At 31.6% G+C, this 14,327-nt stretch overlaps 1 protein-coding gene across 1 annotated transcript; it reads right to left on the bottom strand.

Moving 5' to 3' along the window:
* Positions 1-5,180: 5,180 nt before the first annotated feature.
* On the bottom strand, positions 5,181-8,674 carry LOC105136021 (protein trichome birefringence-like). Its single transcript, XM_011041166.1, has 5 exons — positions 7,342-8,674; positions 6,792-6,984; positions 6,494-6,687; positions 6,237-6,395; positions 5,181-5,953 (listed from the first exon to the last, which is right to left on the bottom strand). Exons 1-5 carry the CDS (start codon positions 8,298-8,300, stop codon positions 5,599-5,601), a joined length of 1,860 nt encoding a protein of 619 aa, XP_011039468.1. The 5' UTR covers positions 8,301-8,674; the 3' UTR covers positions 5,181-5,598.
* Positions 8,675-14,327: the final 5,653 nt, after the last annotated feature.

Consider the following 14,327-nt stretch of genomic DNA (forward strand, 5'->3'; position numbering starts at 1 on the left):
AAAAAAAATTTTAAGTTCCACAACAAATATAGCATCCAAACATTCTTTGAAATCAATTTTCATATACTTTATTATTTTAATAATGTTAAAGAAGTTGTAGAGGAGAATAGTTTTTAACAAAATTTTAAATTTTTTTAAAAAAATTCCAACATGTATTAGGACACTGCTTTTCTTATTATTCTATTCTTGTCTTTCCAAGGAAGGGAGAACATAACCATTACTACTTTCTTTTCTTTTGTGCTACAAAAGGAAAAAAAAAAAAAGAAGAAATATTAGGAACTCATGATAATGTTACAAATTCTTTTACTCCAGGCTCCCTATGAATAATCCCTTGACATTGCCTTATTTCTTTTCAATGAAATAAGCAGGGAAATGTCGAAGCAGATGAATTACGAGATTTGGAAAGAGGATAACGGGCTTTTGAAGAAGGCAAATGAACGTTTGTGACGTCAAATTGAGATTTTAATACCAATGGTAAAATCCCCGCCTCGAAATCAACGGGCCTTTTCTTCCTGCTCTGACGAATCCTCAACGCCGATTCCATAGTACATAAGACGTATGCATGTTCGCATATAGAAAGACTCTAGTGTTCTTCAAATTTCAGATCTATATGGAAATTACTTTATGTAAATACACTGCCAGAATCAGTAGCTTTGGTGGGTCAAAAACCTTGTGAAATTTCTATCTGGTCAAACAGTAAAAGATTTAAGTAGACTGGATGATTCTGATAAGCTTCAATGCATGTTATAAAGTTCCACTTTATTGTGTTCTTCTCTTTTTTGCATTTGGATGTGTGTTGTGTAGGAGATTTTTTTTCATTACATTCTCTCTTTGCTATTTCACTATGTTACTTTCTTGTTGAGGGTGAAGCGGAGGTTGAAGACGGCCGCAGTTGAGCTGCTTGTTGATCGACGAGGAAGATATTAATTAAATTTCTTAGCATAACAACAGGGATCCAGACCATTCTTTGCATTTGCGAACAGGAGACCAAGAAATTGTGATGTAAAATTCTACCAGTCTCGTATCTGTGATCACACAATTATATTACTTTCTATACTCTACAACATCTACCATTGTCCTGAGTGTTTTCTTCTCTTTCTTTCTTTGCTTTTTTTATAAAAAAAAAAACTGAAAATTGAGCAACAGATTCTCTGTTAACTGATGTTACCAAGAAATGGCTAAATGTTACTACAACTTTTCAAGCATAAGAATCTCGTCGACTGTGGTGCATGGACCAGCTTCAAATTGGGGAAACTTGACGTTGAACAGGTCACTGACTTCTCTGCGATGCAGTTGATGATGACTGGTTTGCCAGTCCTTCCACTGGACTGCTAAAAGAAATACGGCTGAAAGGTCTAAAACAAAAAATGGCCATGGGGACTCGAATTTGATGATAAGACCAATAACCCTTCCAAGTTTCTAATTAATCTTGAGTAGCCTGTATTGCCGGTGGAACTTCTTTTTTGTTTTCCAAAGGTGCCCTTTCTCTTCCAATCTTTTAGATAGTGACTTTTTCAAATCTTCAGACGTCAGGTGTGAAACAGAGAGTTCATTGGGATTGGATAGATTCCAATACCAGAGAAAAGAAACCAAAGTTTCGTGATTCTTTCAGGAAATGAAATTAGGTAGGAACATTTTCGTGCATGTCTTATGAATTAGGTAGGAAATGAGACTTATGATATATGATCATACACAATGGCTCAAAAGGATTTACGATACTAACTAGTGCGGAGTTGAAGCTTGGTTGTTAATGGAGTTGTGCTCTTTTTAGTAGTCACGGTGTAGTTGTCCTGCGCCACATTGTGAGCTGGGTTATATTTTTTATGACATAAAAAAAGAAGAAGATAATATTGCTTTTCAAAGAGCAAGAAAAATTTAAGACCCGGGTAATTAAAGAAAAATGAAATTAAAACAAAATTTTAATTTTATAATTTATTTCAAATAGACACGTACTACCACTTAACATCCTCCGAAAAAAGATCAACAAAAAAGTCCATGGTGAGTGTCTTCAACCCCTGCCACACACCAGACTATTGTTATGGTGCCTTCAGCTGAGTTTGCAAGGATTTGTAAAGATCTTTCTAGCATTGGTGATACAGGTAAAGTTCTCTCATTACATCCATGGGATCCCTTGCTTTAAGCTGTGAATGATGAAATTGTAATGATTTTGGTATGTGAATGTAGTTGTGATCTCTGTGACAAAGGTGGGTGTTCAAGTTTTTCACAAGAGGTGATATTGGAACTGCAAATATTGTCCTCAAGCAAAATACCACGGCTGATAAGGAATGTTATCAGTACAAATATCATCCAGTTTTTTTGGTATGCATCACAACGATATCATTTCACAGGTTTGCTTCTATCTGGGTTTTGATTTTACAGTCGGAAGATGCCACTGCCATTGAGATGAATGGGTCGGTATCATTGACATTTGCACTAAGGTACATGAATTCCTTCACCCCCATTGTCAAACACAGTTAAAATCTTCTCGTCTTTAGACCTCCCTGTTGTGGTTGAGTTGAAGTTTGCTGAAATTGGCTCCACAGATAGAAGAGGACGAGCTAAACCTGAAGTTTATGTTATTTATTTCCTTGTTCACTGAAATCACCTTCTAAGTTTAGAAATTGTCTTCAGGATGTTTATCATTTCCATCAATGGCGTTGTTGGATACATATCATTTCCATCTATGGTTGTAAGGAAGAGAATGGAAAAGGATGTAAAGTGTAATTTTTTAAAATTGTAAAAGTGAAAACAAGATAAAAAATTATTAGATTTTATGCCATTATTTATTTTAAATAAAATAAATAGTGCTAAATATAAAATAAAATTTTAAAAAAATTTAAATTACAATTTTAAGAAATTAGATGGTTTGGTGCAAAAAACAAGACAAAAAAAAAGTTACAGATACCAATAAAGTGTCCCTAAGGCATAGAGAAGTTACCGAAAAGATTCCAATTTCACCTTAAAAGTCAATGTTTGGACATCAAGCAATACTAAGTGTGCTACTCTTAGTGTACAAGCACCACCCACACATTATTATGCGCAATGCATGTCTTAATAATTTTTTTTAATATTTATATTTATTTTTAATAAAAAAATCACCCCTTAATTAACTTGATAATAACTAAAACATCTGAGTTAAAAGACAAAAAAATCTTCATTAGCCAGATAAATAAATTAGATTTTCAAGGGTATTTTAATTATTTTATTATGCTTTGGTTAGTGTAATGGTTTTTGTAATGAAGGCATAATAGTAATTTTTAAGGCTGTTCAAAGAAACTGATTAACTGAAAAAATCAAAGAAAAATTAATCGAAAAACCGAACCAAGATAAAAAATCAATTAAACTAATTTTTAAAACCATAAATTATAATAGGTCTAGTTCGATTTCAATTTTAAAACTGAAACCGACAAATCAAACTGGACCAACCAAGAAACCAAAATTATACAAATTAAGAGGGGTATAAATAGTTAAATACTGAAACCTAACCCTAAAAGTCGTCACTTGACCCTGAGAATATTTATCTCAATCTTCCTTTCCCTTTTAAATCTCAATTGCTTTGACTCTATGTTTATTTCCATCTCAAAAGCGAGCCAAACACAAACTCATCTTCTCATCTTTTTATCTCCTTTCTCTTCTCTTTACTTTTGCAGAGGCCTTCTTTATTTTTGCACAAGTTGTTATAGTTGCAGTAAAAAAAATGGCTCCTATAGGGAAAAGATAATAAGGTAATTTTTGATCCAGTACTTGGTGTTTAACCAGGGATCCAAGGTATATCAACAAGAAACAATGATTAATAACCGAAGATAAATTTATAGCTTTTGTTGTTTACTGTAACAAAGATGAATTTATTACGAATATATTGCAGATCTATTACAAAATCCTCTGAATGTTTAGTTAAACTACATTGTTTTTCGCTTTTTAGCTCAAGATTATGATAGCAAGAAATATAAAAATCCAAACAAGGAAAAATTGGTGTTAAATTAGTGTTTGATCTTCAAATTCGGTTTCCTAGTTTTTTGCTAAAAAAATAGATTTAACCAAACCAAACCGGTTCGGTTAATATTTTATAAAATTAATATAACTTGGTTTAGTTGGTTTTTTAAGTCTAAACCGAACCGAACCGTAAACACCCCTAGTAATTTTATACCCCCTTAATTTTATTGAAAAAAAAAGAGTAGTGATGCAATCAAAATTCATTACAAATGAAAGAGCTAAATTGGTGAGGTAACTTGAGTTTATAATATTGTGTTTGATCACTTCCACGAGGGCTCCAGGGCTTTATTTTTTTTTTTTTAGATATTTCTCTTAGAGCCATTGACATTTGTCTAGTTGACAGTAACTGGAAACCTAAGGATAAAATTCTGAGAATATTTATAATACAAAGGTTCAAATTCCACTGCTCTAGATATAACAAAAACATAAGCATAATAGAGATGCTTGAAGGAATTTTAATACAACATAAAAGGGAAATTCATAAGCAGCTAAACCTAAAAGGAATTTTCGGATTGAAACCGATGCATTTACATCCTTGAATTATGCCATAATGGATCTATGATAGCATAAAAATAAAAAACAAAACTTGTTCGTGCAAAATTTCCTTTCAGCATTGAACTTCTTTCGCAACCAAAACTCCGAAGAAAGGAAAAGAATCGCGAAAAGTAGGAGTTCATTAATTATTGCATTAAAAGATATGCGTCATGTGAAATAAATAAAAGGCCAATTTATTTATAGCTAGTTCTGCTAGCCGACACTTGCAAAATGGGGGAAATGAGCTTGTAATAAAATGTAAAGGCACAGCATGTTCTTAAAGCACTTTCCTAGAAATACTCCAGCTATTCAATGGCATATTCACATCTCATGTGCTTAATCCTAGGGTGCCCTTTGTTAATCATCTGAAAAAATAAAATAGGAAAACATGGCATGGCATGCGAGAAAGAGAGAGAGAGACCGCAGTGCGTCATACAAAAGTCGTCAAAAGTAGTAATTACCTAACACTCGGTCGTCTTCATTGTTGGAATTTTCAGCTTCACGGACCAAAAACATTGACCAAGACTAATTTACAAGTGAAAATGACCGAAAGCTTATTGAACATGATCATCAAAACGAATCACATGCTTAACAAAAATATATATTAAATGGTTGTAGATTAAGCTTAGCAATGCAATGCAATGGTGGAAGGATGAGGAACAATAATTATAGCCCACTATTTCTTTATTGAAAAGAAACTTGGTAATTAATTTGAACATTTACAACCCTCAAAGCCTTAATTTGAGGTTAATGGAATAATAGTTATGGAAACAAGAGTGTAAACTTCAGCTTCAATCTCTTCTCTCATCTTTCTCCTCTTCCATGTATGTATATATATATAAACAAATAGATTTCTATTATTAGAAGCACATGCACTCGTCCCTTGCCTTGTTTCTCTCATAATTTACGAGAAAACAACACACTATTTCTTGGATCTTCCCCGTGTTTCTTTGTTTCTATAACCCAAAATTGAAGGAAAATGAAAGCTATACTGCATGTACGTGTAGTTTAAACCCCATATTACCTTTTTTTTTGCACACTCAAAATTTGCGTGGCCTTTTCTTGCTTTACCTATTGCCTCTTCTGCGTTTGCTGCTTCTTTTTCTCGTTTACTAAAAGCTCCGCATAGAGAATCTCATTCCATGCATCCGGCACACCAGGAAGACACCAATGGCTGCAGTCTTGGAAAAGCAATGGTGATTTCCTTTCCACTGGAGACAAGTTCTGCTTCCTGTACACTGAAGGGTGGCCATCCTTCCGGAAATCGGTCATTTGCGTGACATTTAGGTATCTGACATGGGTTTTCATATTTCTCAGCACTTTCTCAAGAACCAGCATCTTTGGTGGATACTCCCTAAGGTACGTGACATTTTTTATGGGCTCAACCTCGCTGTCACATTGCCCACCAGAATTCCATTGTCCACCACTGCATAAAGACAGATGCGGTAAGTTTTAAATAATTGCTCCAGAGCTGTAAAAGTACTGAAATATTAACAAATATAAAGAGATGAAGAAACAGTTCATTCCTGTCATAATTCCAAGATCAACCTATAGTTCCTTATTTTAAAGTCTTAGCTTGAGCAAGATAACAAAATTTGCTTCACCATCACTCCCTCAAAAGTGAAAAGTGGAATCAAATCAAATACCAGGGGAGAAGAGTGCAAAGAAATCTACCACTAACAAATAGAATATTATTTGATTCATTTTACCTGAAATGGGAAGCAGAATATCCTCTAAAGAGCACCAGAGATTTCGTAGGATTTACATTTGCATCAACCCATCTGGCCCATGTTGTCAAAGCTTTTCGAAAGGCCTCCAAAACATTCAACTCGCCATACACATGACTCCCTTCTTGGTAATAATCTTTCCTGCAAATACCAGCTGGTAGTTTAGTATCACTCCAGATATTTTCGGATTTCCAAGACACCAGTCACTGGAAAAACAATCGAAGTGATTACGAACTCACCCTTTGGAAGTTTTATCATGCGTCCACCAGTGTCCAGTATTGAAGACGATGACATCTGCATCTTTATATTGACTAGAAGACCGTCCCACCAAATCAAGCCGAAGTGTCTCCTTCTTTGATCCATCTTTTTCAGGCAATTCCCATTCTTGAACTAAGAAGGGCGATACAAAGAACTCAACTGTGCAGTTATAATCCTACCAATCATTCAACGAGAAATTTCACTAAGTTAGGAATATGCTTAACAAAATCACAAGAACTATAGTTGCAAAGATTGAGTGGATGGAATTTGATAGCCTACTTTGAATACAAAAGAGTATGAAGCTTCCCCTCGAAAATGGAGCCTTCCATTCACTTCAAAAACCTTGCTTTGATCTTTCACTGAGCTTTTTAGAATACAAACCAGAGATTCCCACATATTCCTGTTCAGGGAATCACCGACGAAAACAAGCCGCTTTCCTCTCAACATGTCCAGCATATGACCAGGATTCAACCTAAGCAAAACAATTCAGATTAACAAAAGTAAGGTAAGAAGAAGAAGAGGCCACAAATTTAATAGATTGATCACTTTCAATTAATCCGTAGGCTAAAATACAATTTTTTCCCTACGCCTTAAATGAACAGGAGGAGAAAATCTCTAAATCAGGAAGCAGAAATTTATCTGATAAGTAGATTACTAACAGATCAAAACTAAGTGGATCAACAATTAAAAGATCACTAATCTCGATGCAAAGAGAGCCCAAACTATAAATTCATAGATCAGTGTGATTTTCTAAGATCCAAAACCCATATCAGAAAACTTTCCCTGATAAAAATAACAGGAAACTTTAAAATACCATTTTATTACGTACCTTGGTAAAGTGCACCCTTTAGGCTTCCATTTATATTTCTGGTAGTCTTTGTCAGGTCTGCCATTCAGAATACAATTAAACTGCTCATCAATCAATGAACAAGACCCAGGTTTGTAAAGTGGATATGAATCATCTTTAACCCATTTTCCATCAAAAAAATCGCAATTCACCAAATCATCAATCCCCTGCTTCACATCCACCCCTGAATCAGTCTCATTGCTCTGTTTTGTCACATTACTTTGTTTCTTCAAATATGAAGCAGTGAAATTCGATGCCACACTCTTGACTGCATCTCCTTTCTCTTGATCCCCAGAATTTTTCTTCACGAAAGGGCCTGACTTTGTGGGGGTATTTCCACTTTGATTTGCCGCTAATTGGGTTGTACTTGGGACTGCTACTGTGGTTTGATTTGGCTTTAAAACTTGACCTTCATTAGAATTCGGTGCGGTTTGAGTTTGATTATTTGCGAAGTCCGGCTCTTTATTGACAATTGAAGAACTTGCGGTCTGGTGTGGTTGCAAAACTGTGCTTTGAGTGAGGTTTTTTACACCTGGTGGGACTTTAGCTTCTGCCTTAGTGTTGGGTGACTGAGACAAGGTGTTATTAATTCTGGTGGTGTTCTGTGAAGGCAATGAAGAGGAATCATGGCCTTGCCCTCGTGGGGTGGTGGTTGTTGTAGGTGTGTTGTTGGGTAATAAGTAAGAGAAAATAGAAGAATCAGGAGAAGCAGTACTAGTGCTAGCACTGCTACTGAAAATATTAGTGAACCAAGGAGAAGATGAGTTTGGAGAAGGACTAAATGCCAAGAAAATGGTGAAGGCAACAAAAGCAAGCATGAACCCATAAGCAAAAGTCACAGTTGTCCTTGTTTTAAGAAGAGAAGATAGGTTCTTTATATCTGTAATGATGTTTCCTCCATTAGTAGAAGAAAGGTGCTTGCTGGCTGTTGTTTCAGCCATGGAAGGAAAAGACTGAACACTCTTATATCTTCTTCTTATGCTGTTTCTCTCTAAAAAATCAGAAGGAAATGGAAACGGTACCGATACTGGTTTAGAGAGAGAGAGAGAGCTGTGTTGTTCAAGAAGGCGAAAGCTGTTTCTGTTAGAGAGAGAGAGAGAGAGATGGAAGTGGAGAAAGACTTCTATCGTGTGTAGTTTGACGAGAAGAAGACACGATCGTCGTTAAAATTGTCAAGAGATATGATTAAGGAAATATTTTGACTGCCATAGACATGGTTTCAAGGAATATTAGCATCAAATGCCACTGCTTTTTCACTGTTTGTCATGTGACATGATAGGTAGAGTATCTTAGGTGGTGGAGATGACAATTGCCGCCACTCGTCCCTCCATCCTCGCCACGTTTTCTGCCGTATTTTAGTTGTATCTGGTGTTTTACCTTAAATTTATCTTTTTGCTTTATATATTTTTATAAGTTTTAGAATTTTCATTATCACAGATGATATGTTTGAATTTTTCTTTTTTAGTTAGTGTTATCATCGATGGAGAATTTGGAATTGCGTTCTATTATTTCTAAAAAAAATTTAAAAATTATTTTTTATATTTTTAAATTGTTTTAATATATTAATATTAAAAACAATTAAAATTTTATTATTTTAATTTATTTTCAAATAAAAAATATTTTAAAAACAAACCATCACACCCCAGCAATAAATACTACACAAGACATTTCACAATCCCGTGAGAAACTCTTTAATGGACGGGGGCCGGCATGTTTGTTTCTAAATCAATCCTTTTCTCAAAAATTCCAAGCCTATATGATTATTTTTGTACATTTAATTAATTGCATACATTTCATATATATGCTAATAATATTACAAACTTCTATAATTTCATGAATTTGTAGAAAAAATAAATCAAATTCTAGAGGGTTAGCTAACGATGTTCGATTTCTTTTGATATTCTGTGCTTGAATTTTAAAATCAATATCTATAAAAAAAAAATTAAATTCATCAATTTGAAATGAGATACATAATTAAAATGGATACAAAATATATATATATATATATATAGTTTTTATTAATATATAAATTAATAAAAATATCCCTTATTATTAAATGAAAGAAAATAAAAACTAGCCAGATTGAATAAATGTAAAAAAAAAAAAATAACATAGTAAGAAATTTCATGGAACTCCTAAGAATGCAGCAGCAGCAACGTATAAAGGAAGTGGCAGAAGATGTAATATGAGACCCACTTGCCAAATTAGGGATACCCTTAAAAATTCCACTTCACATCATTCTGTTGTTTTTCCACTACTTAGTACTTACCGCTTCACTTTAAACACACTTCAATCCTGTGGGACCGCATGCGAACTGCGTCCGTTTCCTGAAGGACACTAAAGACCGCACGTGTCAACGATCTTGATGTGAGATTCAAGATCTACGGCCAAGGTTGAAGCAACACCATCTCGATATTGAATTAGGGAGTTGTCGGTGAGTGAAGGTGTGGCTGTGGCGTTGTGTGATTGGCTGGACCCATTTAAAACAATATAAAATCGGCAAAGAGGAAAATCCGTCTGTAATTTGTGTTGGTGCTCGCCAATTGTTGTATTTTCATGACATTGTCGTTTTGGGACTCCAGTTGTCTTTTATGTTTGGTTATTGTTATTTAAAATAATTTTATTTAAAAATAATTTTTATTTTTTAAAATTAATTTTTAATATTAATACATTAAAAAAAATTTAAAAAAATAAAATAAAAAAATAATTTTTTTAAAACCTTGTTTCTGCCGTGAAAACAAACTTGCACTCTTACCTTGTTGCTAATCACGCTGAATGTGTCGTTTTGGAATCTATTACAGTTTCCTAAAATTTAGGAACTACGTGATAAAAGGGATGATATTTAGAAATGGCATCTTTCATTTCCTTTTTTTTTCTTAAGCACCAATTTTTTTTTTCAGCCGGGTATAGAACAAGTAAATTCACCTATGCAAATACCATTTTTTTTTAAGCTGGGTATTTAAAAAAAGTTATTTTAATTAGGTAATATATATAAATATGAACATCGGAAGATGGGCTAAGTTTCTTTTTCTTTCTTTCTTTCTTTTTTATTTAATTTAAATTAAATAAATGATATTTATGATTTGTTAAAAAAATATAAATAAAATTAATTATAATTCTTTCCTGAAAGATTAAGAAATATAATATGTTAAAGAATAATATAAATTATATTTTAAAATTTTATTTAAAAGTTTAAATTTTTTGATTGAGATGATTTTTTAACATGATATTAAAGTCTTGATAGTCAAGTTGTTATAAGTTCAAATCTCACCACTCTTATTCATTTAATAAAAATCAAGTACAAGATAATATGAGCATATATAAATATCTATTTCAAAGAAATTATTTTGTTTGTTTTAACATGATATCATAACTTTGATAATTAAATGTTCATGAATTTGAATCTTATCCCTATTTATTTGATAAAGAATTTTTACTTTAAAGAGTATTTTAAAAAATAATATAAATTATATTTTAAATTTTTATTTTAAAATTTAAATTTTTGGGTTAATATTATTCTTTTACATGCCAACAAAGCAAGAAATAAATAATTATCAAGATAAATACTTAATTACTAAAAAAACACCTTACAAGAGGATAGTTGATTGCTTGTGAAAAGGAAGGATAATATTAATAGTTAGTGTCGAGAGAAACGTGGATTACAGCATGATATTTGCTTCAATTTTCAAAGTCCACAGCACGGGACATATACTTGCTGCTAACCATCATGATCATTGTAAGCTCAAGGTGTTTATCTGACTTCTGGCATTCATGCCTGGCCATCTGTTTGACTCCAAGCAATCGAGCAGTATTTAAAGACCAAAAGTATTAAATAAACAATAATAATTAAAAAAAAAAAAGAAGTTTGGTCTGCTTTGAAAACGGTAGCAAATTCTTTTCGACTTGCTCCATAGTTAGATATGCTTGCATTATATACGCTCTCGAGACCTTGTTCAATGAATTGTTATCCTAAGATGTCAACTCTTTTTTTATGCTTACTCACCGACCTCAGACGGTCTTTTCTTTGCTATTTAATGCTTTTTTTTTAATAGTTTTGATGTATTCTTATTAATATTATTTTCACAATTTTTTTAATTTTTTTATATATTTAAAATTACTTTTAAATACAGTTCAAGCACATGATTGAACATGAGTTTCAATCTGAAATTCAAAGGAAAATACATTTATGTATTTGTAGCGGGTTCTGCGTGCTAGCTTTTTCCGAGTAAAGACCTAACTATACCTGTTTTGTTCTATCAATGATTGGTTTTGAGGGTAAAATAATTAAGATTATTAATTTAATTTATTTACATATGTGTTCTCAATAGTATAATTAAATTCAATTATATAATTTAAAATTTTTTATTTCAAACATGAAAATTATAATAAATTATTAATTGAATTCAAATCACATATTAAATTTAATTCAATTTTTAGTATAATTTAGTTCTAAACATGTTGTTAGCGACTTTAATTCATTTAATAAATGTCCATAAATATTTCATCAATTGTATTGAATAGTTGACAGGTAGGTTATCACCACCTCTTGTGATGGCTAGTTAGTCTAATATTTTCCAAGCGGGCCCATATCACAGCCTTTCAATCTAGAGTTTAGATGATTATGTAATGTTTTTTTTTTGTATTTATTTAATTATATTCACAGCAATCTCTTTGTTTACTTACAGTGGATGTGCAAAAATCCATATAAATCAAGTAAGAAGAAGCTCGAAATAGGTGAACAATATACACACATCCATGATGCAACTGCCTTTCAACCTCTACTCTTCATTTTTTATTTTTTAATGCTGAGAAGAATGGGATAGTTAAAGCACAACCACAATTTTGTGTAATATAGCTGGAATAATCCTACTCTATTTAAGCACTTTAGCAATTCTGTTTACATTTTATTTTATATATTTTTTTAAAATGAGTTAAAATAAATAAAAGATATAAAATTGAGATTAAAAAATTAATTTTATTTCTAATTTAAAAAATCTAGTTTGAATATAATTTATTGAGACCATGACCAACCAATTAATTGACATGTATTAATTAATAATATAAAATAAATAAATTATCGGTATTTAACTAATAAGTTATTATTAGTCTAACTCAAACTTATCACTAGTATCCTTAAATTATGATTAATTTTTTATAAAAATTTAAATTCCTTTAAATTTATTGAAAATTTTAAATTGATAATTTATGAAACATATTTATTAAATAAGCTAAAATTTATTTTATTATAAAATAACTAAATTAAAAAATTAAACTCAATTTTATTAAATGACAAACAAATATAATTTTTTAAATTCTCAAATAAATCATAATATGTACAAATCATATAATAAATTTATATTAAAAAGACTATAAAAAGTAAACACACAAATAAACTATATATATTATATCAAAATGCCAAAAAAATAACATTTAAAAAATGAATTACAATAGAAAAATAAAATAACTTTGCTTACTTAACATGGTGAGTCTTAAAATAAATTAAACCATAATAAAAATGATTGAATTTGTAATGATAAAATCATGATTTGTGACAAAATAAATAGGTGATGTATACTGTTTTAGACGTAGTAATAATAAAAAAAAAATGAAAAAGTGAAATAAAGAAGTTATTTATCAAATTATAACTTAAATATTATTAATATATTTACCAACATGAATAATAATGCTATTTTTTTATTGTAATTATCTTAATTCCTCAATGAAAACTTTTCATCAATATATATATAAAAAGAAAAATATTCAAAACTGAAATTGAAATATTTCATCGGTAATAAAGAGACTGTGTTAAAATTGAAATTGAAAACCATTTCATTAGTGAGTTTTCTTTCCTCTCAAATTTTCCAGTACCAGGTTGGGACAATTTTTAATGTTGACTTGGTTGACTAGGCTGTATAGTCGATATATATATAAAATCAAAGATCAACAAGGGAGTCTGCCAAATTTGAATTAATATACTACCACCTTATTATTTTATAAGATGGGGAGAAAATCCTGACATAAATCAGCGTGGAGTGGCTGGACTTGGAGGCATCAGCATTAATTCGAGGTCCAAACGCGTCATCCTCGTTAAAAGGGAGGCTAGCACTGTTCTGTCGGTGCTTAAATCGTTGCTGTGTTTTCTTTTTGAAAGAGGTTGGCGTTTCTTTGTTCCTTTTCTTGCCCTTGCCAGCGGAGAAGAAAGTTAGGAGCATGCATGGGCATGATATTACTCAATGGCTAGGTCAAATATTTTTTGTAATGTTCATTATTATTATACAGCTACATTATATATATATATATATAAAAAAAAATATTTGCCCTTGATAACTTGGGAACTAGGCTTTTATTATTTGTTGGGTAATTAGCATGGTAACTCGCTCATATATTACGCTAATAAATGTATGATACATAGATGAATTTATATATGAATACATCCATTCACAAGCATGTGATGTCATTAATTAGCACAAGTTTCCATTTGCTTTGTATTAAATAGTGAAATCATAGTTATCCTTTATTTTGCGTCAACTTATGGGTAATTGCCTGACAAAATCAATCAGTGGAGAGGATGAGGGATTCGGATTTGAACAAACGTAGAAATATTTTTGTGTTAAAAGTCAAATCGTGCTTTTGAGATGTTTTGAATTTTTTTTATTTTTTAATTGTTTTAATATAATGATATCAAAAATAAAATTTAAAAAATAAAAAAATATTTTAATATATCTGTAGCCAAAATATATTTTTAAGAGCAATGTCTACCGCACATCCCATGAGACCAAGGCTTTTGCCTTTTGATTTTGCTAATGGCTTTTGGAAAGACAACTATTTAACCAAAAAGGCATCTATGCACTAACTACATCTTACAGGAGGCACAGCAATATTTAAAATCAAAGGGATTATTTTTTTCCCGTTAACTAGAAGACACACCACAAGATGTTTTGCAAGTTAGGTTTCTTACCCCCCCCCCC

Source organism: Populus euphratica, unplaced genomic scaffold (assembly GCF_000495115.2).
Source record: "Populus euphratica unplaced genomic scaffold, PopEup_1.0 scaffold156.1, whole genome shotgun sequence".
In the NCBI taxonomy this organism is placed as follows: Eukaryota; Viridiplantae; Streptophyta; class Magnoliopsida; order Malpighiales; family Salicaceae; genus Populus; species Populus euphratica.